Here is a 27,442-nt window from a genome sequence, read left to right as displayed (position 1 = left end):
TAAATTTGATTGACAGCAAGGCACCTTCATTTTAACCCAATTTCTCCGAGAGGGCATTCAGGGTTAAAATACTCTGATTGGTAGTCAAGCACTTGCACTTCGGGGGGTGGAAACCCAATCTTCCCAGTTCCTTCCAGCGCAAAAAGGTCAGTCTGAATGGGGCCAAAAATCACATAGTGCAAAAATGCATTTCTGGAAACGCAGCAAAAGTATCACAGCAAGGATGATGATGATGATGATGATGATGATGATGAGTGACTCTCTGCCGCTTCCACTTAATTAATGAAAGCTATCATTTCTCTTATCTCTTCTTTCACAATATTATTTTTTACTAAACATTTGCTTCCTTATTTTCATAAGCAAAGGACTCTGACTCACTGGCGGGTTACAGACGGGCAAAAAGGGGTGTGTTCATGACGTCATGAAGGTAGAGCCTTCAGACGGCCCTTACCTGAATGCCGCCATGAACACGCCGCCCGCACGCCCCAAGCGGGAAGAAGCGGCATTAAAAAGGTGCTGCTTTTCTCCGCTTCTTTTCTATATACTGCGCAGCTGCGCATCTCCGTCTATAAGCTGCTGCACCGGTATGCCAGAATTGTTACGCCGCTAATTTAAGTTGCCCATTTAAAAGCTCCGTGTCTGCTGCGTCGCATAATGAGTCGGGGTCCTGGAACATGCGCAGTTTGCACTGAGGCTCTAATTAGAGCGTCAGATGCCATGCAGATGTGGAAGCTGCAGCACAGCTGCACTCTATTTTAATGCTCGTAACCCTAACCCTAACCCTAACCCTAGAGCAACATGTACGCATGCGCTGCTAGAATTGGGGAAAGTTTGGAATTTAAAGTGAACCCCTACACACATTCCTGTGCCATTTTCACCTAACAATAAAAAACCCCTAAAACTTTAAATATTTACATATGTACAAGGGAGGTGATGGGGGATGGCAGGGGGACAGCGGTGGCAGCGGCGACAGCTGTGGCTGTGCATTGCAGATTCAGCAAGAGCGCGGGGACCAAAGGAGAGCAGGCATCCATGATGCTGGTGACACTACCAACGTGCAAGCGGACAAGGATGCCAACACCAGCTGATCACCAGCTGGCAGGAGACCACTATTGTTCTTGGGCAGGGCGAGGGAAAAAGTTTAAAGGGGCCTGGGCGCTTTAAATGTGCACATAGGCTTTCTGCCGCCGGTGCTGAGCGCCGCAGCTGCGCATCCGCCAGCCGGCAAAAGAAAAAAAAAAGCCCCGTTTTTGGCCGCCCGTGCAGAAGCTGCCTCTCTCTTTGCAGCGTCCTCCGAGGCGGCGGTATGGAAACTGCGGGTCAGAAACGGCCCCAGGTGAGGCGTCTTCACTGCCCCCCATGTGGAAGCCCCATACACCTGAGCCACGCCCCCAGGGCGGGCGGTCTGGAGGCTCCGTATTCAGCAGAATACACCTCCAAGACGTCTTCCCCTGCCCGTCTGTACCCCGCCACTGTAAATGTATTTCAGGGAACATAAGCTCCACCAGCCATTCTGCTACTTCAGACCACTGAACCTACAATACATGAGTGATATTCACTGTGCTGATAAATTATTAGTATTATGAAGGTGGTAGTAGTAGTAGTATGAAGATGGGGGGACTCTCTCTCTTATATGGTTGCCACATTAAAAGCTGAAGATAGCTCCTGTACATTTAATGGCTATGTAAAAGAGAAAATTTCATCAAATGTTGCTTGTCACATAATCAGATATGGAGAGCTAGCATGGTGTGGTTTGCGAATTGGACTAGGACCTTGGGTAACCAGGGTTTAAGTCCCGGCTTGGCCATGGGAACCCACTGGGTGACCTTCAGCAAGTCACACATGCTCAGCCTTGGAAGATGACAGTGGCAAACCCCCTCTCTGAAGAAATCTTACCATGAAAACGCTATGATAAGTTTGTCTTAGGGTCGTCATAAGTTGGAAGGCAAACAACACCACTCCAAGCAACGCCTGCTGAAATTACCTCTTACACAACCATTAAAGGTACAGAGGCCTGCTCTAGTTTTTACTCTGGAAGCTCTAACTTCGGTAGCCAAAATGGTAATGAGAAGATGCTTAGGGGCTTCTTGGTGACTGCATCCAGGCTGTGCAACTCTCTTCCAAAAGAGACTCGCCAGACCCCTTCTGTGTTGTCCTGCCAGTAGGTAAAAGCCTTTGTATTTAAAAAGGAGAGAGCCAGTGTGGCATAGTGGTTTGAGTTTTGTACTACAACTTTTGAAAACAGGGTTCAAGTCCTGTTTGGCCATGAAACTGACTGGGTGACCCTGGGCAAGTCACACTCTCTCAGCCTCAGGGGAAGGCAAGGGCAAACTTCTTCTGGACAAATCTTGTCAAGAAAAACCCATGGTAGGTTCACCTTAGGGATCCCATAAGTCGGAAATGTCTTGAAGATACACAACAGCAATGACAATGCAAAAAGGATTCTGACAATTTACAGACTGCTGGAGAAGGGCCTTCTAACTTGTTGGGCTGTTTTATTGATAATGCCTTTAAAATGACTTTATAATTAAATTATTCTGCGATATTATATTTTTAGTTGTTTTATTTGTATCTCTTTCTCAGTCTTCTTGTGAGACATTTTGAGTCCCAATTTTTTTAGGGCGAAAGGTAACTATAAATCAAATCAAACCAAATTTCACACTTTTATTAATATACTGGCTGCTTTATATCTTTTTCCGTGTAGAGACCTAAATCTTAAACATGAGTTGTGGGAAGCCAATACTGGCTGCAGAAGTTAAACAGGTTTTTTAAAAACCTCAAAACCCAGCTCAGGGATGACAGGAGGCCAAAGGTTTTTCATTCCTAACTTACAGAGATAATAACTAATTGGCTCAGTCCTCTAATTCTTGATCCTTTCTGTCATTACCCAGAACGAAAAGCAACTGACCAAACAAAAGCTAAGCTGAGTGGATCATTTTTAAAATTTAAACTCCAAGTCAGTTATTTTAATTAATCCTGGGGAAAAGATCAGCTTTATATCTTTTTCCGTGTAGAGAACTAAATCTTAAACATGGGTTGTGGGAAGCCAATTTAAACAAAATGTACTGCCAAGTAATTTTACACAGGATTGCAGAGATGGTTAATGTTTAAGAGCCCTTTCCCCCTGTTGTGTTATCTATCCTATCAAAAGCCTATTTGCTCTAGATAATCCAAGGTAACTGTCTGATTTACTTGCAGTTCTAGAGCCAAATAAAACAATACATGAATGACACTGCGGTCATTGGTTATGAGGAATGGAATCAAGTACAACAGGGACCAACATAATGGCACAGTTCTGCCAAGACTAGCTGTAACAATATTGACCTTATAAATTAATAAATGCACCGCCATGTACAGCATGAAGCTGCCTCCTCTGCCTCAACATGATGATGAAGACGCATCCCAAAATGTTGGAGCAGGTTTTTGTTGTACAGTATTTTGCTGTATCTAGTGGTATAGGCTGTTGTACTGTGATCAGTCATGTCAGATGGGCTAAATATAAAATGCTGTATGACAATCTAGACTGCTGCCACATTTCAGAATTAGTGCAGTTTGACACTGCTTTAACTATCATGGCTCCATTCTATGGAATCCTAGGATTTGTAGTTTACTGCGGCCCCAGAGCTCTCTGACAGAGAAGTATGAATCCCAGATTCCATAGCATTGAGCCATGAAAGTTAAAGCACTGTCAAATTGCAATCATTTTGCGGTGTAGCTGCAGCCCTAGTTATGCTTCTGAGGAGTCATGACTAGATTAGCAAATGAACACATCACTAAGCTCATTTCTATTTTGCAAAGTCTCTTGCTTCCTAATCAGTCACAAGTACAAGTAGCCAAGACAAAACATGACAAATTCCCTGTGCCACAGACTCACACACATCTTTTAAAGAAATATTATATTCAACTCGTAAAACCGAATCAGTTTTTCTCAACTTGAAATGGAACTGATTAGTACAGAGGCTAAATTAGTGAATCTGAAGATACTACGGTAAACTGTTGAGGCAAGATATAAGCAGTATCTCTTTTTAGGTATGTCACTTAAAAACAGTGTTTTGTCAGAATAGTCATTTTTTTGTTAAATGTAAGGGAAGCATATGCTATTCTTTTTACATTATTACAAATATTCGAACAAAATAATCTCCACATAAAGTTCCGTATGTGTTTGAATTTAAGATTTAAACCCAATGTGCTAAAAAAGATACTACTATTTAGAGTACTGGAGACATTTCTAGAAAGCCTACTGGAAAATTTTCTGGAAAGTTTTCCATAAAATGTTCAAGTTCTCTATTTTTCCTAGAAAGCTCACATCACTCCCATCTTGTTATATTAGTTATAATTGCTTTGCGTTATTATCAAAGGAATGGATAGGGGAGTGGAGAAATCACTACTCACCTGAATGTAAACCAAAGGAAACTGTGGAGACAAAACAGAAGAGGGAGGGAGACAAAGAAAGCAGTGAATGCCAAGATACTTGAAAGGCCATTTTGTCCCCATTTTATGCCAAACCCAAGAACCAGAATAGTAGGCATTGCCATGTGGATCCATACCACTTATCTTTCTATCTTGGATCTTTATACAAGTGTAGATCCCAGAAATCACTACAAACAACCCCACGAAATAATGCAATGAATGCACTTGGAGGCAAAAACAACCAGTAAAGCCAAGAGATTATTACAAGAGGTTCATCAGACCAAACTGGAAGAGCCTATAATCTTTGGTGCCTGTAAAGATGGGTTTAGGGTGTATCTACATTGTAGAAATAATGCAGTTTGACACCACTTTATGTGCTGTAGCTCCATCCTATGAAACCCTGGGATTTGTAGCTTTACAAGGTCCTTAGCCTTTTCTGCCAAAGAGGGCTGGTGCCTCCCAAAACTACAAATCCCAGGATACTGTAGGATGGAGCCATGATAGCTAAAGCAGTGTCAAACTGCACTATTTTTACAGTGTAGATACACCCTTAGGACTTTATCACACTAGCGAGATCCCGCAGAAAAACAGGATTTAAATGAGAGTTAAATTAGAGAAAACCCGGAAACTCCCAAAGTTTATCACACGACGTCGCTGTTGACGTGAAATAATGCAAAGTTAAACTGAAGTTAAACTGGAGAAAAATGGCAGCTTTTTACTTTCGGGAAATTCCAAAAGTAAAAAGGTGGCTTTTTTCTGTGCTTTAATTTTGGTTTAACTTCGCATCATTTCACTTTAGTAGCAATTCAGTGTGATAAACTTCCTGAATTTGCGGGTTCTGTTTAAATTCGAATTTAATTTAACTCTTGTTTAAATCCTGTTTTCCCGCAGGATCTCACTAGTGTGATAAAGTCCTTAGGATTGTCAGGCCTGCCTTATTTTAAGGGTTGTCCCTTATTTGAGGACAGGAATGTTTGTCCTTTATTGGATTGACAGGCGCCTCTTATTATAAGGGATGTCTCCTACCTGAGGGCTGGAAAGCTTTTTTTTTAAATATAAACTGAATAAGATGCACAAAAAATCCCATATTTTGAGAAGTGAGCCCTTCATAAAGACTGAAATGTGTGTGCATCATGGGGTTTATAAATGTGGATAATATGTTAATTTTCAGAGGAATACATGGCTAGGTTAACTAAAATTCATACTTTTGTTTGGTATCAAGGTACAACACACACTGTGAGTAGCTCCTTTCTTGTTGTCCTCCCTGATGTCATTAATTTCAGCTGTCCCTTTCCCCCACATTTGAATACCTGGCAACACTAGATGGACTAGAATCTTCCCTTCAGAACAGCCTTTTAGTAAGCAGTCTCTGTATTCAGGGTGCGTACCATGTGCCCTATGGACTGAATGTTGCTCCTACCTGTGGTTCAAGGCTACACAGCTGTTGGTGTGACACAGCTACACAGCTGTGTCACACCATCAAAATTTGGAAGCACAGCAAGTGGGTTTTAAAAGAATGCATTTCAGGATTAAAAGAAAGCACACAGCTTGATTCAATGAGTATTGTGCCCCCCTGAACACCCTTTCGGAAGTATTTATAAAGGGAAGGGGGGAAAACTAAAGAGGCGTAGGATCAATGATTACAAAGAATTGAAAAAAAAGTAATTTGATGCCAAACTTTACCTTTTCATTCACGGGATGGAAGCCTTCATCCAGAGAAGCAATGCGAAACTGAACTGTGAAAGGAAGGGGGCAAAACATTATCTTAGGGTTCAGAAAAGTAACAAATAGCTCTGAAGGTAGTGCTCTGTGGCTGCATCCGTACTGCAGAAATAATCCAATTTGACACTGCTTGAACAGCCATGGCTCAGTACTGTACAATTCTGGGAACTGTAGTTTTGTGAGACATTTCAGGTCCTCTGTCAGAGAGATCTGGTGCCACAACAAACTACAAATCCCAGAATTCTATCGCATTGAGCCACGGCAGTTAAAGTGGTGTCAAACTGGATTATTTCTGCAGTGCAGATGCAGCCTATGTCTGGGTGCAAAATGAAGCAAACTGATAGAATTCCAGCAAGTGCTGCTTATCCTGCCGCCAGGTAAACGGAAGTTCCCTGTCGTGTGCAACCATTAAAGAGCCAAGAGCCATCTCCAGTTTTCATTCCAGTTTCCTTTTTATATATTACCTTCCTGTCCCGGCTTGTAGATGGGCTTGTCTGTCTGGACAAAGACCAGACTGTCGATGTTCTTGACCAGCACCCGTTTCCGACTCCAGAAGGATAACGTTTCCCCCTTCACCGACACAGTGAGAAGCACCACTGGCGAGTTAGTTGTGCTGTTCCCTGTGGGGATCTGGAATAAGGGAGCAGGGAAGGAAGGCGGATGTGTTATGGTCTTTCTGCTTGTGCATAATGATAAATTGGTCATCATCAGTGTCAGATTTAACCTCATTTGCCCCATTCACTGTCACCTCCCTAATACCAGCTACAGAAGGTAAGAAGGAATAATAATAATAATTATTATTATTATAATTATTATTATTATCTTTGTTATTAACTTTACTTATTATATCCCATCTTTTTCCCAAGACAAGAACTCAAGGTGGCTTACATATTGTTGTTGTTGTTGTTGTTGTTATTATTATTATTATTATTATTATTATTATTATAAAAATACACTCAATTAATAAAATTATCTGAAAAAATATCATAATAATTCTTATTTTAGGGATAGGGGCCAGCTCCAGAAGATTAACCTTTCTTATTGTAAGAATTTGTTATCGTTCTGTCTGACCAGACTCTAAGATGGAATTGAAGTGGTCCCACAATTTGCAATGTACAGTCGGACCACTGTATCCACGGATTTTGCATCCGCAGATTTAACCATCCATGGCTTGGAATTTTATTTTATTTTTCAATTCCATAAAGCAAAATTTGATTTTGAACCAACCCCCAGTGGACACCAAGGGTCCATTGTATTAACAAATTAAATAAATGGAAGCCATTTTTCAGCAATAGTATAGTGACTTATTAGTCCCATATTTACTTTCATACTATCTGTCAAATTTTCTAAAAGCCATAGATCCCATACTTTCTTTCACCAGGTATCTAAGAAAATGTTTCCAATTTTCCAACAACTAGTAATTTCCATTTGTGAATGAGGAAAGCAATCAAATTTATTATGTTTCAAATGTTTATTTTCTTTAGAGTAAATGGATGGCAATAAAAGTCCAGGGCAATATTTAATATTTTGTATAATCATTGTTGTAATTTCTTTTAAAACATTAAGCTAGAATGATCTTACTATATGGTAATCTAATTGCATATGGGTAGATGGGCAGCTTATTGTTGTGTGCCTTCAAGTTGTTTTCAGTTTATGGAAACCCTAAGGTGAACCTATCATGGGGTTTTGTTGGCAAAGTTTCTTCAGAGGAGGTTTCCCATTGCTTTTCCTGAGGCTTAGAGAGTGTGACTTGCTCCAGGTCACCCAATGGGTTTAATGGCCAAGCTGGGAATCAGACCCTCGTCTCCAGAATTGTAGTCTAACACTCAAACAACTACATGTACTACATATAGTACTGGTTCTCATGCATGGCTTATACATTTAAAAGATTACAGTTAGAAGTATAGAAAAAGTCAGCATTAAAACCAAATTAAACTGTTAACCATATTAAACACATACTCTAAAAAGATTTCAAAGACCTCTACAAAATAAACCGGTTCTTGAGTCAAATCGATGAAGCAATTTAGCACCGAATAGACATTCACGCTATTCGAGCAGCGATCAAACTTTACCCGTTTCAATTTAATCCACTTCGCATTCGCATTCATCAGTGAATCGATTCAACATGAGGTCGTGTCACAGGACTGACTGTGCCACAGGGAACTGATTCAGATCCACAACTCGTTCGCACTAGCACTGATTTGATTCATTGCAAAAATGGGTAATTCAGCCGATCTGGAAGAAGCGCTTTCTATGGGTTTAGCGCTGGGGGGCCCTGCACAAACCACATCAGGGAATCAGCGCAGGGCCATTTAAACTGGTTAGATCCGCTTGCAAACCAGTTTATTATGTAGTGGGAATGAGGCCACAAGTAAGAATACAGTGTAAGCACTTACAGCCTTCTGTATAAAGGCTTTAGATTAAAAGTCTTGTTTCGATAGTTTAAAAAATTCCTATGCAATCAGAAGGACAGCAAGACAGGGGCCTCTCTTGTGGATCTCAAGGTCCGGGTGACCTCATATTGGGACATACAATCTGTCAGATAGCCTGGATCTAAGTCGCATTTGTTGTTGTTGTTGTGTACCTTCAAGTTGTTTCCAATTTATGGCCTCCCTATGGGGTTTTCTTGACATATTTTTTCAGAAAGGGTTTGCCATTGCCATTGTCTGAGACTGGCCTGGCCCGGGTCACCCAGTGGGTGTCACGGCCAAGCCTGGATTTGAACTCTAATCTCCACAGTCATAGTCCAATAATACTCAAGCCACTACGCCATGCGCAGTGTTTTTTGGACTGAACTGATTTATTTGGAAATAAATCAATTCAGATTCAGCCCAAGTGGGAACCAGGAAGATACGGATCGGATTTGTATCTGTCCTGGTTCCCATTAGCAGCAGCTTCCCCGGCCTCCATGCCTGTTCCATCCTCAGTCCTCCTGGCCTGCCTCTCTCCTTCCGCCCCGGTGTGCCTCAGTCCTCCCACCTACCTTTCTCCTTCCACCCTGGCCTTTCCTCCACCCCCAGTATGGCCAGGAGGACAGAGGGAGGCATGGTGGGGAAGTCGCGGCTGTCGCTTCCTGCACTGATTCTTGAAACCAGTGCAAACATAGTGGGAACCATGCTATTTGCTCAACTGGTTTCAGGACTCGGTGCAGGAAGTAAATCAAGAGGTAAGTGGGAATTAGGCTCATGTGTCCTTGGGCAAGTCACACTCTCTCAGCCTCAGAAGAAGGCAATGGCAAACGTCCCTCAAAGAAACCTTGCCAAGAAAACCCCAGGATAGGATCACCTTAGATGTTTATCACACTGGGGCTAATTTAGGCATTAAACAGAGATTAAAGCACATTTAAAGCATCCCGCAAATAAAGTGAAAATGGTGAATGGTGAATATCGCACGCAATTGCACAAATAAAGTGATATCAGAAATGCATTGTCGCTGAAATCCCGAAAGTAAAAAGATGTGCATTAATGTTTTTTTTGCCCGTTACAGACGGGCATATAGTACGCACGGAACGCGTACTAGGATTAGGAAGGGGCGTGACTTCTTCATGCCCCTAACCCTAGTATTTGGTGCTTCTTCTTAGCGGCAGCGAGAAGCCTCGCGGTTTGGCCACTGGGGCTTCTCGCTGCCGCTAATGATGGTGCAGGCAGACCGCCGCTTTCCGGTGGTCTGTAACGCGCCTTTGTGACCACGTTAATGTCAGGTTTTGTGTGATGTCGTGTGAAATCGTTTTGCGTAATTATGCGATTATTCTGGGATATTCATGGCTTAACACCCAATCTCCTTCATGTGATAAACTCTGAGTCTCTATAAGTTGGAAATTACTTGAAGGCACACAACTAGGATAGGATCACACAAAACACACACAACTTAAAGAAAAAATATGTTCAGCCTGAAAATACACTGCATTTTGAACACTGTTTTGGTCTAAGAATCAACACTGTCATGCTTTTTTTTTAATTGCTGGAAGCTGCAGTTTGGATAGGAAAAAAGAGGAAGAGATGGAAAAAATAAGAATATCAGGAACTATGAAAATATTTCAACCAAAATGCACAAAATACATGTTGCAAGCTTACTAAGCTCCACTTGCATCTTCATCAGGCAAAGTGTTAAAAGCCATGCCAGAGAAAAGGTGTAAAAGCTTGCAACATGTATAATGTGCATTTCTGTTTCGTGGATTTTGGGTGATGCAGTACTTGGCTATAGGGTCATCACAAACTATCAGTTGTTCAAGTCACTTCTGTTGCTAGGAACTGCAATTCTGATTTTCTTTGGTGCAATGCCTGATTGAAGACTCTTACCATAAATGGGATGCACTGGAAGTCATCTGTCTTCGTCACCACAGTTCTGACCAGGCTCTCATTATGGCCTCCATAGTCCAGCGTGATGCTCAGGGTCACAGACTCATTGAGGTGGCTCAGTTGGACGCAGATCTTCTCAGTTATCTCAGTGTGGATCAGAAAGGGCACCAACACCACGTATTGCCTGTTTGGAGGAAGAAAAAGGGAGCAGGGAGTGATGAGAGAGCTGGGACGGTATCATGATAAAAGGGTAATGTACTGGGACCTGGGAGATCTGTGTCCAAGCATATAACATATAACATATATAGCATTCATTTGATTTGCTGTGGTTGGAGCCAGGCTTGGTGCGTGGAAATAATTTAACCTAAGCCATTGATCGACTGACTGCTCAACCCAAAACAAAAACAAGAAAAACAAGTTTTAAGACGCAATGAGAACGGGGAAAAAATAAATCCGCGTCAAAATACATTGGAGAAATGCAAATGGGAATGAAACATGAGCTACTAAAAGCCAAATCTGTATGCTCCTGTTGCTAATGGGACCGATAACCGTGATTCGAATACAATTCGAATACTTGATCCGAAGCCCACTTGCAGCAAGATAAGTCGGTTTATATGCCCAGTGGGAATGAGGCACTAGTGTTTAAAAATATATCTTTTTTTATTCAAACTGATTTCTTTACAGTAATTTTAACAAGTATTTTCCATATTCTTTAATAATAAAAATCAATCATTTCAATTTCTTCATATCTTTTATTAGTAATTCTTATAGGACATTTCCTTCCTGCAGTATTTATTAATTTTCTACCTATAATTTATTAATTATTCATATATAATATTATTGTTATTATTACTATTAATTTTATATCATTTTAACTTTCTTTTTTCTTGTATCAGTAATTTTTCTAGGACAATTCTTTCCTACAGTATTTATTAATTTTCTATCTAGCTATTTATTATTATTATTATTATTATTATTATTATTATTATTCTGTCTATATTTCTATCTATCTAAAAAATAACTGTCAATCATTTTTTACTATGCCTTTTAGTAAATGAATTTTGGCAAAAAAATCTCTACAGAAATAGAGGGGAAACACCAACAGTTTACTGTTGCTTTTTGTAAAGGAAAACAATGATGTTTAATTAAATAATTTGTATCATTCTTTTGTGTAGGAGCAAAGCTGGTGTCTGCGGAGGAATGAAAATAATTGAATCTTTGAGAAAAGATAATGTGGTTACTTGAAACTTACGGGTAAAAGCAGATATTGGAGTTTATCACACTGGGGCTGATTTTGGCATTAAAGAGAAATTAAAACACATATAAGCATCCCGCAAACAAAGAGAAAATGGCGAGTAAATGAGTGAATTATTATCACACGCAATTGCACAAACAAAGTGATATCGGAAATGCATTGTCGCTGATATCCCAAAAGTAAAAATATGCGCAGTAATGCTTCTTAGCGACCAATGTAATGGCGAGTTTTGTGTGAGTCTTATAAAATCGTTATATGTAATTACGTGATTTTTCCAGGATATTCATGGGATGAACTCCCAATCTCCTTTGTGTGATAAACTCCACTGTCTCTGAAGATACTATTTTAACTGATTGGTTTACCGATTGGATTATGTTATCAATAATGAAGATATATTAATTTTTTTTGTGGGTTTTTCGGGCTATGTGGCCATATTCTAGAAGATTTTCTTCCTGATGTTTCGCCAGCATTTGATAGTGCAATCTGATAGTGGACCCCGGAATTATGTTGCACCGTAGGTCTAATTATTAGAGTTTTAGATAACTAGTTATCTTGCAAAATGCTGTTTCTCTAGCCAATAATTTGAATGCTTGGTCAGCAGTTTGTCTTGGTTTTGTGGTTTTATATTTTATATTTGAATGGTGTCTTTGTCCTATACTAAAACCCACTAAAATGGTGAGAAGGCCTGAAATGTATTTACTGAATATGATTAACTTAAGAAGATAAAAGTGAAAGGGAAAACAGGCATTTGATAAATTATATGGTTGCAGAAGTGGGGAGAAAGTGTTGCACAGCGGTTTGAGTGTTGGACTGCGACTCTGGAGAGCTGGGTTCGAATCCCAGAAATCCCCTGGGTGATCTTGGGGGCAAGTCACACTATCTCAGCCTCAGGGGAGGCAATGGCAAACCTCCTCTGAACAAATCTTGCCAAGAAAAACCCATGATAGGTTGCCTTAGGGTTGGTATAAGCTGGAAATGACTTAAAGGCACACAACACACATAAACACACATTTATGGAACGGGTGATCAGGGTTCGATTCCCCACTTGACCATAAACACCCACTGGGTGATCTTGGACAAGTCACACTCTCTCAGCCTCAGAGGATGGCAACAGCAAATTTCTTGTGAAGAAACGTGCAAAGAAAACCTTACTATAGGTTCACCATAGATAGGTCAAAAATGATTTGAAGGTACACAACAAAAGCAAAAACAAAAGGATTGTGTGGAGAGGATGATGGAACTGACTGAGCTAGATGAATTAACGAACTTGGAAAGGGGGAACTTAATAAAATCTTTCATAAATATTTGGTATATTTTTCTTTTTTCCTTTTCGTCTTTTGGGTACTATGTTATGTTGATATTTAATTTGTTAAGTATTGTTTTGATCTGAACCTGTGTTGAGGGACTGGGAAAGGGATTATTTATAAACTTCATTGATTTGTAATGCTTTTATATTTTCATCTGATTGCTACTGTATTTGCATTGTTTATTGATTTTGTTTTGTTTAAGTATTGGTCAGGGGATTGGGAAGGGATTATTTGTATCTTATTGTATTTTCTGTATTGTATTTTTTTTACTGCTGTTAGCCACCCAGATTGGGCGGGATACAAATAAATCTATATTATTATTATTATTAAAAATATGGAAACCTTTTGTGGAATTTGCAAAAAAGAAGAGGGGATACCTGTATTATAGATATACTGATGCTGAGAATTTAAATCATTTTAAGATGCAAATGCTGATTTTCTAAGGGTAAGTTGAATAATAGATGGTAAGAAGGGGGAATAAGCATAGAAATATTTCTTAGGTGCAAAACACACTGCAGAAATAATCCAGTCTGAGACCTCTTTAACTGCAATAGCTCTATCCTTTAACTATAAAAATTAGTGCTTTCAATTTCTTCATATTTTGTATCAGCAATTTTGCTAGTACATTTCTTTCCTACAGTGTTTATTAATGTTCTAGGCATAATTTATTAATTATTAAGTATTTATTACTATTATTACTATTAATTTTTGGTGCTAGAGAATCCTGGGAATTGTGTTGTTGTTGTTGTTGTTGTTGTTGTTGTTGTTGTTATATTTATTAGTATCCCGCTCTTTTCTCAGAACTGGGACTCAGAGCGGCTTCACAACATTAAAAAACAGTACAATTAAAAACACAGAAAAAGTACATTAAAAAGGAGTTAAGGAATCCAGTCTGAGAGAAATGGGAAGTCATTTTCTTTTAAAGGGGATCAGGGGAAGTGCGCCCAATGTGTGTTTTTGTGTGTGTTAATGCTTGTGTGTTTGCGTGTCTATGCTATTTTTCTTTTGGGATGTTGAATAAAAAATAATTTGGGGGGGAAAATGTGAGGAGGCAGCATTTGTGTGTTCATTTCTTGCAGCTGGACCCACACATGTTTTATTTGGACAAAGTTTTCCTGGACTTCAGCCTGCTTCCTTAGAGGCTGCTGAGGAAGTGGGCTTAAGTCCAAAGAATTTAGGCCAAATAAAACCTGTTAACCTTTAAAAGGTTACAGATCTCCTTCTTGTTTTAATTCATTGTTGTCCTTCACTGCAGTGTTTTCAAAAAGGAGCAAACCACTGTGTGACTTTATTTATTTTTCGGTTACTTTTCAATGCTTTTTTGAGGTATATGGAACCCTATCAGAGGAATGAGCACATAGCATGGAAAAGTTCCTCTCGAAATGCCTCTTTCGTTGCAGCAATAAAATGACTTCAGGTGCATCCACACTGCGGCAATAATGTAGTTTGGTACCACTTCAACTACCATGGCTCAATGTTAGGGAATCTTGCCAGTTTTTAAAAGCATCTACCATGATATCCCAATAAATTATAGGAGGCCCTTTTGGTTTTGCTTCTAGAAAACGGAATTTGAGTCTAAAACACACTGCAGAAATAATCCAGTTTGAAATCACTTTAACTGCCCTGGCTCCACACTAAGGAATTTGGGGAATTGTAGTTTTGTGAGATGTTTAGCCTACTCTGGAGTTTACCACACGAAGGCGATCAGGAATTTATCCCATGAATATCCTGGAAAAATCACATAATTATGTCAAGTGATTCCACACGACGTTGCACAAAACCCGCCATTAAAGCGGTCACAAAGAAGCGTTAATGCACATCTTTTTACTTTCAGGATTTCAGCAACAATGCATTTCGGATATCACTTTATTTGCGCAATTGCGTGTAATATTCATATGCACAATTACTATTTTCGCTTTATTTGTGGGATTATTTAAATGCGCTTAATCTCTCTTTAATGCCTAAATTAGCCCCAGTGTGATAAACTTGAGACAGTTTGCTCTAGTGCCACAATACATTACAATTCCAGAATTCCCTAGCACTGAGTCAGAGCAGTTAAAGTGGTCTCAAACTGGATTATTTCTGCAGTGTGTTTCGGACCTGAAAGACACAGCAGGCTCAAGACATTTTTGCTGCCTGAGGGAAAGCAGAAATTGGCATTTCCTCAACCCAAAGATAAAAAGTATATAGTAAGCTGGTCCAACCAAGTTATTTTGGCACTTGTGGCAGAAAATTTCACAATTGTGTCTCCCTGTTCTCCTGGGAGGAAAGAAGAAAAGATGAACAAAATTTTAATGGGTGCATCTACACTGTAGGAATAATGCAGTTTGACACCACTTTAACTACCATGGCTACAGAATCTTGGGATTTGTAGTTTTGTGAGGCACCAGCACATAAGCAGAGAAGGCAAAATAACTAGTAAAACAATAAATCCCATGATTCCATAGGAAGGCACCATGACAGTTAAAGTGGTGTCAAACTGTATTATTTCTACAGTGTAGACGCATTCCATGGCAGCATGGCTCAGCTGCGTGAGCTGGCTGGCCTAATAGCATGGCCAAACAAAAGCAGGGAAGTCATGAGTTCAAATAATGCCGTTACCTGGAAAAAAATCACGCTAAACACTTCAACATTTGACAGAATGGTTTTGATGGTCATCAAAGGTCCAAAATACTGCAGAAATAATCCAATTTGAGACCGCTTTAACTGGCTGGGGATTCCTGGGAATTGTAGTTTATTGTGGCACCAGAGCTCTTTGACAGAGAAGGCTAAATATCTCACAAAACTACAGTTCCCAGAATTCCCTAGCATTGAGTCAGGGCAGTTAAAGCGGTCTCAAACTGGATTACTTCTGCAGTGTGTTTTGGACCTTGGTTGTAGTCTTTCATTAATCATTTCAAATTCATTCTTTAAGAGAATTAATATATAAGAGATATTAAGTTTGGCAGCCAGGTCTATCTTAAGGAAACTCACTTCAAACATGCGATGAACACTATTAAAAAAAAAAAAATCACAAGATTAAGCCTAAAGTCCCTCTGGACCAGAAACCTCTTTACCACAATAAATAACTAGGACTGAATCTGCACTGCAGAATTGGTGCACTTGGATACTGCTTTAATTGCCACGGCTTAATGCTATGGAATTCTGGGATGTGTCATTTGTTGTGGCACCAGAACACTTGGACAGAGAAGGCTAAATATCCCACAAAACTACAAACCCCGGGATTCCGCAGCATTGAGCTGTGGCAATTAAAGCAGTATCAAACTGGATTACTTCTGCAGTGCAGATGCAGCCTAATGGGGACTGGAGGGGGCCTGTAGGCCAAAGAAAATGGCCTGGGGACTGCATGTGGTGCAAGGGGCCAGAGGATCCCCACCTCTAGGAAAAGCAGTAGGATTGGATTTTGCAAGAAACAAGGAGAAGAAAGTGGTGGAGGTTGAGACCCTCCAGGAATCAGCTTACGGTTCTGCGGTAGATGCCCAAGTACTCCCAGGAAGGAGGAACAGGAGCAGGAGAAAGATGCTAGGACCCCCAAGGAACCAGCTTTGCCCCATGGTCAACAGGAGCTGTCAGGCAGAGATGCGAGGAGCTGGTTTTGTTGCACCTCAGGTTGCTCTCTCAGTCACCAACCCTTTTATACTGGTTCTCTGTAAACAACCTTCAAGGCAAATGAGATAACTCTCACACAGAGGGGTGGGGGGGGGGGGGAGACTGGGACTTTAGTGGGACAACAGAGAGAAGAAGCTGGACACTCTTGAGTCACCAAAAGCACACAGAAGGTTGCCTGGCAAGCAAACAAGGGGAAAAAAGAAAAGAGGTCATTGACGGTGTTTATGCAAGCCAGGCACAGGCTTCTATTGGAACGGTCTGTGCTGCAGTCTGTCCCAGCAGGACAACAAGAATCTGGCGGAAAAGTCTCCTGCTCCCTGGCATCTCACAGATGAAAAGTGGGACACATGTGGCCAAGCAACACCAGAGTCTGGTTAAGATGGCAAAAGGGATGAGTGATCAGGAGCGTCATACGGGGTGTGTGAGGGGTGTGGATCGCACCAGGTGACATCCTAAGTGTGGGGTGACACTATTGCTCTCCAAATATCTACCTTTGCGTAGAAACAGGATGTGTCGTTCACCTGCGTCCCTTCCATTAGTGATCAACGGAAGAGATGGAGTGAGTGGAGCAATGCTCAGAGGGAGGAGAAAGGAAAGGGTTCAAGGCTTCAACTTTTTAAAATTAATATGTTTTAATTATTATTTTAAAATTTTCTTTAAAACGTCTTACCAGATTTTAACTTTAACCACATGAAACTTTCAAAGACCTAGGTCTGGAAAATCAGTCTTCAAAGGGATCTTGTAGCACCTTTAAGAGAAACTGAAATAAATAAGTTGGTAACATGAGCTCTTGTAAACTTGAGCCTACTTCCTCAGTAGTTCTTTCTGAGGAAGTAGGGTCAAGTTTATGAAAGCTCATGCTACCAACTTCTTTCTTTCAGAAAGAGTGGCTTTTTTGGATTTCAAGATACCGCATTTTAGCTGTCACAGGGGATCCTCAAGAGAGAGCCAGCGCACTGTGACCTTGCCATCTGAGGCTTCTGCCTCCAACAAAGGTAAAGCATTTTTTCTAACTGGCACTGATTGGCATGCTTTACCACTACACCACCTAAAGTTTTCCTGATGCAAAACATGAAGACTTCTTGAGAAATTATGTGTTCTCTACCTACATAGGAGCCTGTGGCTTCACAAAGAAAAGAGACATGCTGGATTCCAAGGAAGTACCTTCTTTGAGTTGCAAAAGGACATTAAATTTCCTTGACTTTGAAAATCTCCCAGGGACGGCATGGCCAAAGGTGGAGGTGCCAGACTGCAGAGAACTCTCCCTACCATCCGAACTAAAATCAGAAACAGAAAATGCAGGCCTGAGGCTAACATCTTCAATTTTTTTTCCCTGTTTGCCTGATAAAGAAGCCAGTGTGACTTCGAAAGCTTGCAACATGTAATTGTGCATTTTGGTTGGTCTGATAAAGTTATTATTGTTTGGATGTTATTGGATTTGCTATATGGCCAACACAGCTACCTCTAGATGGTTTTTTTTTTACATTTGCTAGTTGTTTACAGGTAGTCACAACTATTGCCATTACATTCAGTGATATATGGGAATCATGATTTATGAGTAACAGTAGAAAAAACATTAGTAAGTATTCTATATGGTGTGGTATGGGAAAATATCAATGGGTGTGTGTGTGACACTATGAGTTACCACACCAACTGGTGACACCAACCCTAGTGATGCCTAGTGACACCAACCCTAGTGACTGTCGTTTTGTTTTTTTCCATGAAGAAACTGGATATTTTTATTTAAAAAAAGAGTAGCTATGGGAACTTGTATTTTAATTGAGAACATGTTCTAAATTGGAAGCCTGCAGCTGCTTCCCCCGGCAATAAAAGGGGCCATTTTTGTGACTGTTAATGGGGAAGAACACAAGAAAGGAGAGGATAAAGCAGTTCGCTTTTGCCTCAGTCTCTTGCGATGGGCAAGATTTCATTGTGTGCAAACTATTTTTGTACTTTGAAGTCAGTTTGCAGCAACTGAAAGAAGCTGAAGACAAAGGGGGAAAGTGGGAGGAAGAGAGAGGAACTGGGACATTTTGAAAGCAGCTGAAAAAGTGGAACCCTAGCTTTGGACATGATGTTATGCAATGGTTTCAAGAACACAGAAACTGCAGGTTCTAATTGTACTTTGTATCTGGCTGACAAACTATGTGTTTAGAATTCAAAAGCAGTGTTAGTCTGGAATGTTAGAGTGTAAAGGGATCTTGTAGCACCTTTGAGACTAAGAAGATTATTGCACAGGCTTTCCGCCCAGCTCCAGATCTCCCCAAAGTCCTTTGTGAATGACAGGATTAGGACGGATTGGTGACGGGATGGCTAAGATCGGGTCGCAATGCCTCTGGTCTGAGCACGGAGGCGAGTGATAACACCCGATCTAAAAAAAATTCCCCAAAGTTTCAGACTGCTCTGCGGTCGGGAGGAAAGCCCGTGCGATAATCTTCTAACTGTGCAAAATATGTTGTAGCATGAGTTTTTGTAGACATAAGTCTACTTCATCAGATGCATGGAAAGAAGGCCCTAGGAACAGACCTATATAGATATGAATTAGCTGCTGGATGTATGAATACCAACAGAATTGCAATAGTTGTGGGTATGAGGATGAGGTGACAGGCCTATAAAAGAACAGACTAGACAGGAAATGGCAAAACCCTACACTAGGTTGGCTCTCAAGTGCTGCAGTCTAGTGTATTGTGTATTTCATTTTGTATTTGTTCACTTTAATATCTATGCCACTGCTCCTGAGACACAGGCACAAAAAGAAACACAGTTTTGGACAACTCAAGGCACGGCCCCACTCACTTTAGGCTGGCCTTGATGTTCTGCCCCTGGCAGCTGCCCATTGCTCGACTACCACAGTACAAGATAGTAGTCCAGTGGCCAGATTGTCCAAGGCTCAGGCCTACTCCCTCTGTGTGGGTGGAAACAAAACTCTGCCTGTTACAGAATGTCCACTGAAAGTTCAGTCAATAAAGCCAGCACAAATCACAAACCAGCACAAGCCACAAATCACAAAGTCCAGGCTTAAATCAGGCATCTTTGTAACTCGGAGGCCAGGCAAGGTATGTGCTATGTCCCTGAAGTGTGTGTACATATGGGTTTGTATGCTTCTCTGCAATTTACAGTACACATGTAGATGAATCGCTAACACATTACGTGACTCCCAGTTGCATCACCCAGCTTTTCCAATATTTGTTGGATGAAATTAGTTCCATTTGTGTTCTCATCCCTTCTTCTCTGCATTGCACAAGCAGCTTCCGGGAAGGAGGGGGTGGTTTGATTCCCAATCGATCTTGCTAAAAGCACATATTTAGCAAGGACATCCCAAGGCAATTTGCTGCCTGAGTTGAAAGATAAGCTTCTAACCTGTCCTTAGTATACAGAAGCTGACTGGACTGGCAGTGATTTTTTTTAAAAAATTCAGTCAGTCATTTAAAAGTAATTGACACTACATATCCTTTTAATATTCAAAAACAAACAAACCAGTAGACCCTCCACATTCGCTGGGGTTAGGTACACGGGACCCCTGTGAAAGTGACCACCTTACCGTACTCCCCATCCAGCCCAAGCTGCCTAGCACAACTCCAGCTGCCTCCTTTCATCTACCATAGCCTCTGGCAGGGATGGGCCACCCCATCCTTCATCTTATCCTTGGCTGCAACCAGCTCACTGCAGCCACTGGTGCTCACCTGTTTGGGCTTCTCCCAGGGTTGCCATAAGTCAGGACCTCCAAACTGGGACAAATGTAGGACAAATGTAGGGCAACATTTTCAAACATAGGACACATTTTATAAAAATGGAGGATACGCAAAAAAATTGAGGGTTTTTTTAAAATGTTAATATAAATGCATGTTTTTTAGGCATGATCAAAATGGAGGACATTTTGGCATTATTGCTAGACAGATAGCAGAAATGTACTTGCCTTCGGGTTCAACTGTACTTCTCAGAAGTGTGTACTTGGGCAAGGGACTGTGGCTTTCTTCACTGTGCATGAGTTTGTAAAAATCACAGCAAGTTACATTGGCCGTGCCTCACAGGCTTGTTGATATCAATATCACCACCACCACCATCATCATCACTATAATTGTCCAAGAAAGGCAGACTTGTTAGCATTCAAAGCGCCATAAATACACAGAAAATGTACTTGTATATATTTAATAATAAAAAATAATGAAAAAAACAAAACAAGGCAGGGTTGTATATATTTAATAATAAAAATTAATGTAATAAAATAAAAAACAAGCAATAATAAAAATCAATGAAATAAAATAAAATAAAAAAGCAATAATAAAAATCAATGAAATAAAATAAAATAAAAAAGCAATAATAAAAATTAATAAAATAATATAAAAACAAGCAATAAAATTAATAAAATAAAATAAAAACAAGCAATCATAAAAATAAATGAAATAAAATAAAAAAGCAATAATAAAAATTAATAAAATAAAAAACAAAAAATAAGTATTTTATATTTTTAAAAATTACTGTAATTAAAAAAAACACAAACCCAAGGCAGACCTGAAATGGCCACTGACTCACTTTTCCACCTCCTCCTCCTCTTCATCCTCCCTATCTCCTCCTCTTCATCCTCCCCATCTCCTCCTCTTCATCCTCCCCATCTCCTCCTCTTCATCCTCCCATCTCCTCCTCTTCATCCTCCCCCTCCTCCTCGGCGCAAGGGCTCCTTGGGAAGCTCCGTGCGAGGGCACGCAAGTGGGGGATGCGCGCGCGCTGCCGCTGGCCCATGCTGCATCCGGGGCAGCACGCGCAAGGGAAGAGGAGCCCGTCTCCTTTGGCCAGCTGGCCAATGGCTGGCTGGCCCAAGGGGACGAGCTCCTCTGTCATAGCCCCACGCGCGGGCGGGAAAGCCCCACCACGGGTGGCGCCGCAGTGGCGGCGCTGGCGAGGAGCAGGAGGGCGGTGCTGCCCAAGAAGAGGAGGAGGAGGAGGTGGGTTGGCGGCCAGCCACAATAGCGGCCACAGCAATGGCCGCATGAGCGGGGGCCCGGAGCCGGGACAAAGGCTGGGGTTGGGGGGAACTGGACCGGGGCAGGCAGGGGGGCCCCAAAAGCGGGTTTGTCCCGGGGGCCACCGGGATATGGCATCCCTATGCCCAGGTTGAGAAAGGCTGCCCTTTGATTTGCACTGAGGCTCTAAACTGTAACTAGAAATGTTGTCTTCCCGTTTGAGGCTCAGACATGCCACTGAAGCGCAGCAAAGCATTTGATAAAGTCTCCCATGATATTTTGATTAGCAAACTGATTAGATGTGGACTAAATAGAAACACCATCCTCTGAGGCTGAGAGACTGTGACTTGCCCAGGGTCTCCCAGTGGGTTTACATGGCCAAGCCGGCATTCGAACCCTGGTCTCCAAAGCTGTAGTCCGACACTCAAACCACTACCCTTACTCATTCAGCCAATATTCCTCTGGCCTGTTTAATTATCTAGGGGCCCATTCCCACTTGCACTTTAAAGCGATTTCCGATTCGGCTTTGCTGCGTGTTGGAAATCGATTCCAAAAGGTCCCTTGCTCCCATTACGACACCAGATCTTTTCCTTACCCCAATGTAATCGCTTTCGTTCCCACTAGTAGCGCCACTTTAAAATCTCCCATCAATCATCTGTGACCTAAACAACAGCCAGGGCAGCCTGGCATGGGAATTTGGGGGTGGAGGGGGGGCAAGACTTCTTCAGAGGAGGTTTGCCCTTCTCTTCCCCTGAGGCTGAGAGAGTGTGACCCACCCAAGCTCACCCAGTGGGGAACGAGGCAGGAGGATGAAGGCTTGGAAATGGGGAGGATGTCAGGGATGTTGCAGACAGGCTGGGGACAGAGGACGGCGGAGACGGAGGACACCGAAGATGGAGGAGGCAGGCCAAGAACGGAGGACGACGAGGACGGACGAGGATGGGGATGGAGGAGGCAGGCCGGGAATGGAGAAGACAGGCCGGAAACAGTGCAGGCAGGCCGGGAACAACACAGGAAAATCCCGAAAGTAAAAAGTGGCCGATTTTGTTCACTTGGATGGATCGGTGCAGGTTAATGTTGGATTAATGCTCAATGCCCCGATATGTCTGTAAACGATCTCAAATTTGCAGGATATTCCCAGAATTTAGATCCAGTTTCTGCACAGGATTTGGGCACTTAGCCTCCCGTGTGTGATAAACCCCTATGTCAGAGCCAGTGTTGCCAATTTCACGACTTTCACACGAAAAAGGGGACTTTTCAGAGCTTTTTGTGTGATTTTCACACCTGGCTCTATTTCAGTGCCTTTTCCGCGACTTTGGCCCGTTTCATCTCCAGACTGCTGCAGAGCAACCAACCCTTTGGAGTGTAACAGTTTTCAGCCAAGAGGGCTGGAGAAAAAACTCTCTCTCTCTCTCTCTACTGACTCCCTCTGAGAGCCTGGACGGAGCAAGCCCAACCAACCCCAACTGTTTGGAGGAATAGTTCAGCCAATCAGAGAGAGGACAGTGATTGCCCCCCCCCCCCCAGGCATTCTCAGGCTCCAGGGGCAAAGCACAGTGGCTGCAGTGCTGGAGAGAGAGAGGCAGGGAGTGAGGGGTCTTGGCTGGCTTCTAAATTGCCTTGGATTTCCAAGTAAGAAATAAGTTTTAAGGCACACAAAGGCAATACTTGATCATGGTCTCATGGCTTGATGTTGTGGACTTCTGTGTGTGCCTGAGAGTGACATTTGGATTTCTGAATTCCTGAGCTTGGGCAGAGTGCCCCAAGCCTACCTCTCAGGGTCATTGTTGTACTGTGAGGTGGACCATTTGGGTTGACGGGAGGAGAATCTAGTGGAGGGGAAAAGTAGAAGAATAGAGGAGATGTGAGAAAAAGAGGTGGAAAGGTGCTGCTGAGCATGGGCAGAGCACCTGGGTAGAAAAATAGATGTTTATCTCCATCTTCCCTCCCTTCCATGGGCTGCCCTACTAGTTGTGTGATGTGAATGTGATGTCCCTGAGTGTGTGTGTGTGTGTGTTAGTGATTAAATATGCCTCTGAGCATGGGCAGAGCACCTGGTAAGTTGGCATCCCTGCCCTGTCTTCCCAGAATTTTGTTTTGTGGCTCTCTTTTTCGTTCCCTTTTCCATTGCCATCCATACTGCAGAAATAATCCAGTTTGGCACTGCTTCCTGCGATGATGGGATTCTGGGCACAACAAACCACCAAGCCCAGAATTTCATGCATGGAGCCCTGGCTGCCGGTAAAAGCAGTGCCTCAACATGTCACAACAAACTACAATTCCCAGGATTCCCTGGTTGAACAAGGGAATTGCCTCCACACTTCCAGATCCCAGCCCCAGAGAATGAGTCTACAGGATATCAGTGTTGCCAGTTTAAGTCCACTTCTTCAGCTGCATTTGGATTTAATAATGATGATAATGGTGACGATGATAGAGAGATCTTGTATCACCTTTGAGTCTCACTGAAAGAAAAGTTGGCAGCATGAGCTTTCCTAGACTTAAGCGTGCCATGGCCCAGTGCTATGAAATCCTGGGAATTGTAGTTTGTTGTCATACCAGAGTTTGCTGAGAGAGAAGGTTAAATGTCTCTGAAAACTAGAATTCCCAGGATTCCCTAGCACTGAGCCATGGCAATTAAAAGGGTGTCAAACTGGATTTATTTCTGCAGTGCGGTTGCAGCCGAACACGTTTCTATTTGGCACAAAGCTTCCTGAACCCCCTTCATGTCAAAATAAATATCTTAAAAGGACTGAAAGATTCTTTGTTTGGTTCAATAGTGATTTTGAGAGTTGAAATAAGTTACAGTTATTTTTATTCAATTATGTTTACGTTTATTTGCAAAACATCTGCCATTTTAACATTATGGGAATTTTCCGGGAATTGTGACTGAATATTCCGTGTGATCTGGGGGGATTCAGCGGGTTTTGGACAAACATTTCCGGGAATTATCTCCGAGGCTTGTTGGCAACATTGGTCAGAGCAAATCTGAGCGATTTCATCTTCTAAATGGTGGACAAATTCTTTGCAGTGAGCTGTTGAGGGGCTCACCTTCTCCTCTGGACCAGATCCCAAAAGATGCCTGAAACCACTCAGCTGAACCGTTCTGTGCAGTTGCAATAGCTTTAGCCACAAGATACAAGGTTAACAACATGAACAATAACAACAACAAGCAGGAAATAAATAATAAAGGGAATATACACACCAAACCTGGCTTGTTTGTAGGCACTGCTTGTTAGCTGGTGGCACGACACAACAGTGGCTGAAATTCCCTCTTCTACACAACCATTTAAGGTACAAGAGCCACATAGCATCATGGATGCCGGCCATGAGCCTTTGACTTCAAATAAAAGTACCCTTTGCCCACTCCATCTCATCAAGTTCCTTTTTGAATTGCTTTGCCCAAAACTGGACACAGTATTCCAGGTGAGGTCTGACCAAAGCACAATAGAGTGGCACTATGACTTCCCTCGATCTAAACATTAAACTCCTATTTATGCAGCCTAGAATTGTATTGGCTTTTTTAGCTGCTGCATCACACTGTTGGCTCATCTTTAGCCTGTGGTCTACTAAGACTCCTAGATCCTTTTCTTATGTACTGTTATACTGGGCTCATGCACTGGGCAAGTGAAAAAAGACTTTGTATAACACTTCACTGTCAGAGACTTTCTTAACTGAGATGTGTCTGTAGTCCACAGCCAACATGACTACTAGCCATTGACAGTTACATTTTGCATGAATTTGTCCATCCACTTTTAAATCGATCCAAGCTGGCAACCACCAGCATGTCTCCATTTATTACATGCACCTAGAACCCCCCCCCCCCACCTTGCTTTCCGTTGTCATAGCATGGCAACTGTGATGCTTGCTATGACTCTGTATTGTGATGCGCTTATAGTTCTGGCTACAGTTGCATTTCATCAGTTAAGCTCTTGCTGGGAGAAGAGTAGGGAAAGCAGAGCCTGGTTCCCCAATGAGTTTAAGATGGGAAAGGGAAGAGTAAAGGATAGGGTTTAGAGACAGCATGGTGTAATGGTTTGAGCATCGCACTGCATCCCTGGAGACCAGGATTCAAAGCCCTGCTTGGCTATGGGGTTCAATGGAGTGATCCTAGGGAGGTCCCAAAACTCAGAGTAAGGCAAAGGACTTAGTTTTATTCCTCGTGTGTTTGGAGAAAACACCTGGGGTAGGACAACAAAGGTAGATGTAAGTTAAAATCATTTGGATGAGGAAAGTAAAGTATTTTGTCTTCTGTTACCAAGGAAGATATTCAAGTCAGTATCTCTTAGTGCTAAACTAATGAGATGGCATTGGATCATGATTTGTTTGGGTTTCGCTGCCAGTTAGAATCCATAATATCCAAACCCCACAAAGCAGTGATACCTTTATTGTCGCAATTGAAATGCACAGAATACCTGTTTTGAAGTCTGACTGGCTTCTTCTTCAGGAAAGATGCTAAGAATCAGACAGGAGGAAAATATATATGATAATATTAGTTGAAATATGGCTGTTCCCAGTTCAGATGGTATTGGAAGGAAATTCATGAGGGTAGATATCCCTCTTCTTCAGGACATACAAACATTAAGTTTCATTAGCAAGACAAAATGATAATCCATTTTCCCTTACCTGATGCAATATATCCAGGTATCCTCTTCTTTTTTCTCCCCTCCTAACACTTTTAAATTCACTTTAGGATTGTCATAAGTCAAAAGTGACTTGAAGGCACCTCTTTGTTTCAATATTTTCTCCAAACACATGAGGAATAAAATTAACATGATAATGGCATGGCTTATAAAAATGAAAGAGCCAAAAATGTCTTTGTCAGAAACCTAGAAATGCCAGACCTGAGATTGTATTATTACGCGTGTTGCTTAAATTGGATAGAATATTGGATAGACCTAAAAGATGAACAATTGTTAGATCTGGAAGGTTTTAATTTGAGATATGGCTGGCATGCCCACCTCTGGTTTGGAAAGGTGGAATTCAATGCAGAATTCAAAGACCATATAGTAAGGAGAGCCCTATGGAAGGTATGGAATATATGTAAAGGGACAATATATAGACAAATGCCAGATTGGATATCACTCCAAGAGGCGCTGATGAAAAAGGGGGAAAAAGAAGGAAAAGAATGGCTAAGATATAGAGATATACTCAAGACAGAAAAGGGAAAGGCAAGGATCAGAACAAAGGAAGAATTAATAGCAGAAGGGCAGGACATCCATTGGTTTTTCTACTTTCAATTACATGAGAGATATAAAAAAGACATTAAACAATATGGCATAGCACAAAACAAGAAGGAATTAGATCTGATCCTAAAGGATAGGAAAAGGAAAACAATTTCCAAATCCTATAATTTGTATATAATATATCTTGACAAGGCCTACAATAATGATGGAAGAAAGAGACTGTGAGATTGCCACCTTCATCTCGACACATGAAACAGGTATAGTTTAAAATTATAGATACCTTGCACCCCGAAAAGGAAATTAAACTGTCACCAGAGGTTTTGTAAGCATAGGATTTAAGAGATAAGATTCTGCACACTCTTAGTAATGACTCAAAAGAGGAGCCGCATAGTGAGATAAAGGCATGTATTTCTTTATTCGGGGGACTATTTAAGATTGTAGCTGATAAGAATAGTAACGATACTGTATAGAAACAGAAGAAGGGGGGAGAAAAAGTATGAATATCAATCTAAAATGTTGAAACAAGAAGAGATTGTGCATTTTTTAAAATGTGTAAATATTTCAATAAAGATTAAAAATTTAATATTAAAAATAAATAAAAATAATTTTTAAAAAAGAAACCTAGAAATGCTGCGTGAAGAAGAAGCGGCTTCTGTAGTTACTTTCTGAGTAGTTACAACTATAGTTTTAGTGCCTG

General features: G+C 41.5%; 1 protein-coding gene and 1 long non-coding RNA gene across 2 annotated transcripts in view; one reads left to right on the top strand and one right to left on the bottom strand.

The window, feature by feature from the left end:
- The window catches only part of LOC149320718 (alpha-2-macroglobulin-like), an 83,335-nt gene extending 66,774 nt beyond the window's left edge, over positions 1–16,561 (bottom strand). Inside the window, exons 1-5 of the mRNA XM_089502632.1 lie at positions 16,455–16,561; positions 10,431–10,614; positions 6,597–6,762; positions 6,094–6,146; positions 4,393–4,413 (exon numbers count right to left, since the gene is read on the bottom strand). Coding sequence (XP_089358758.1) covers positions 4,393–4,413; positions 6,094–6,146; positions 6,597–6,762; positions 10,431–10,614; positions 16,455–16,546 — 516 coding nt within the window. The 5' untranslated portion in view covers positions 16,547–16,561. The remainder of the gene's footprint in view (positions 1–4,392; positions 4,414–6,093; positions 6,147–6,596; positions 6,763–10,430; positions 10,615–16,454) is intronic.
- A 297-nt stretch (positions 16,562–16,858) lies between these two features.
- Positions 16,859–18,028, top strand: LOC149320717 (uncharacterized). Its single transcript, XR_016279484.1, has 2 exons — positions 16,859–17,596; positions 17,715–18,028. It is a non-coding gene; the product is annotated as an uncharacterized LOC149320717 (long non-coding RNA).
- The last annotated feature ends 9,414 nt before the right edge of the window (positions 18,029–27,442 follow it).

The sequence above is a fragment of the Sceloporus occidentalis genome, unplaced genomic scaffold, assembly GCF_023333645.1.
Source record: "Sceloporus occidentalis isolate IW3139 unplaced genomic scaffold, rSceOcc1.0.p SCAF_1, whole genome shotgun sequence".
Lineage (NCBI taxonomy): Eukaryota > Metazoa > Chordata > Lepidosauria > Squamata > Phrynosomatidae > Sceloporus > Sceloporus occidentalis.
This window is presented reverse-complemented; position numbering and strand designations above follow the sequence as displayed.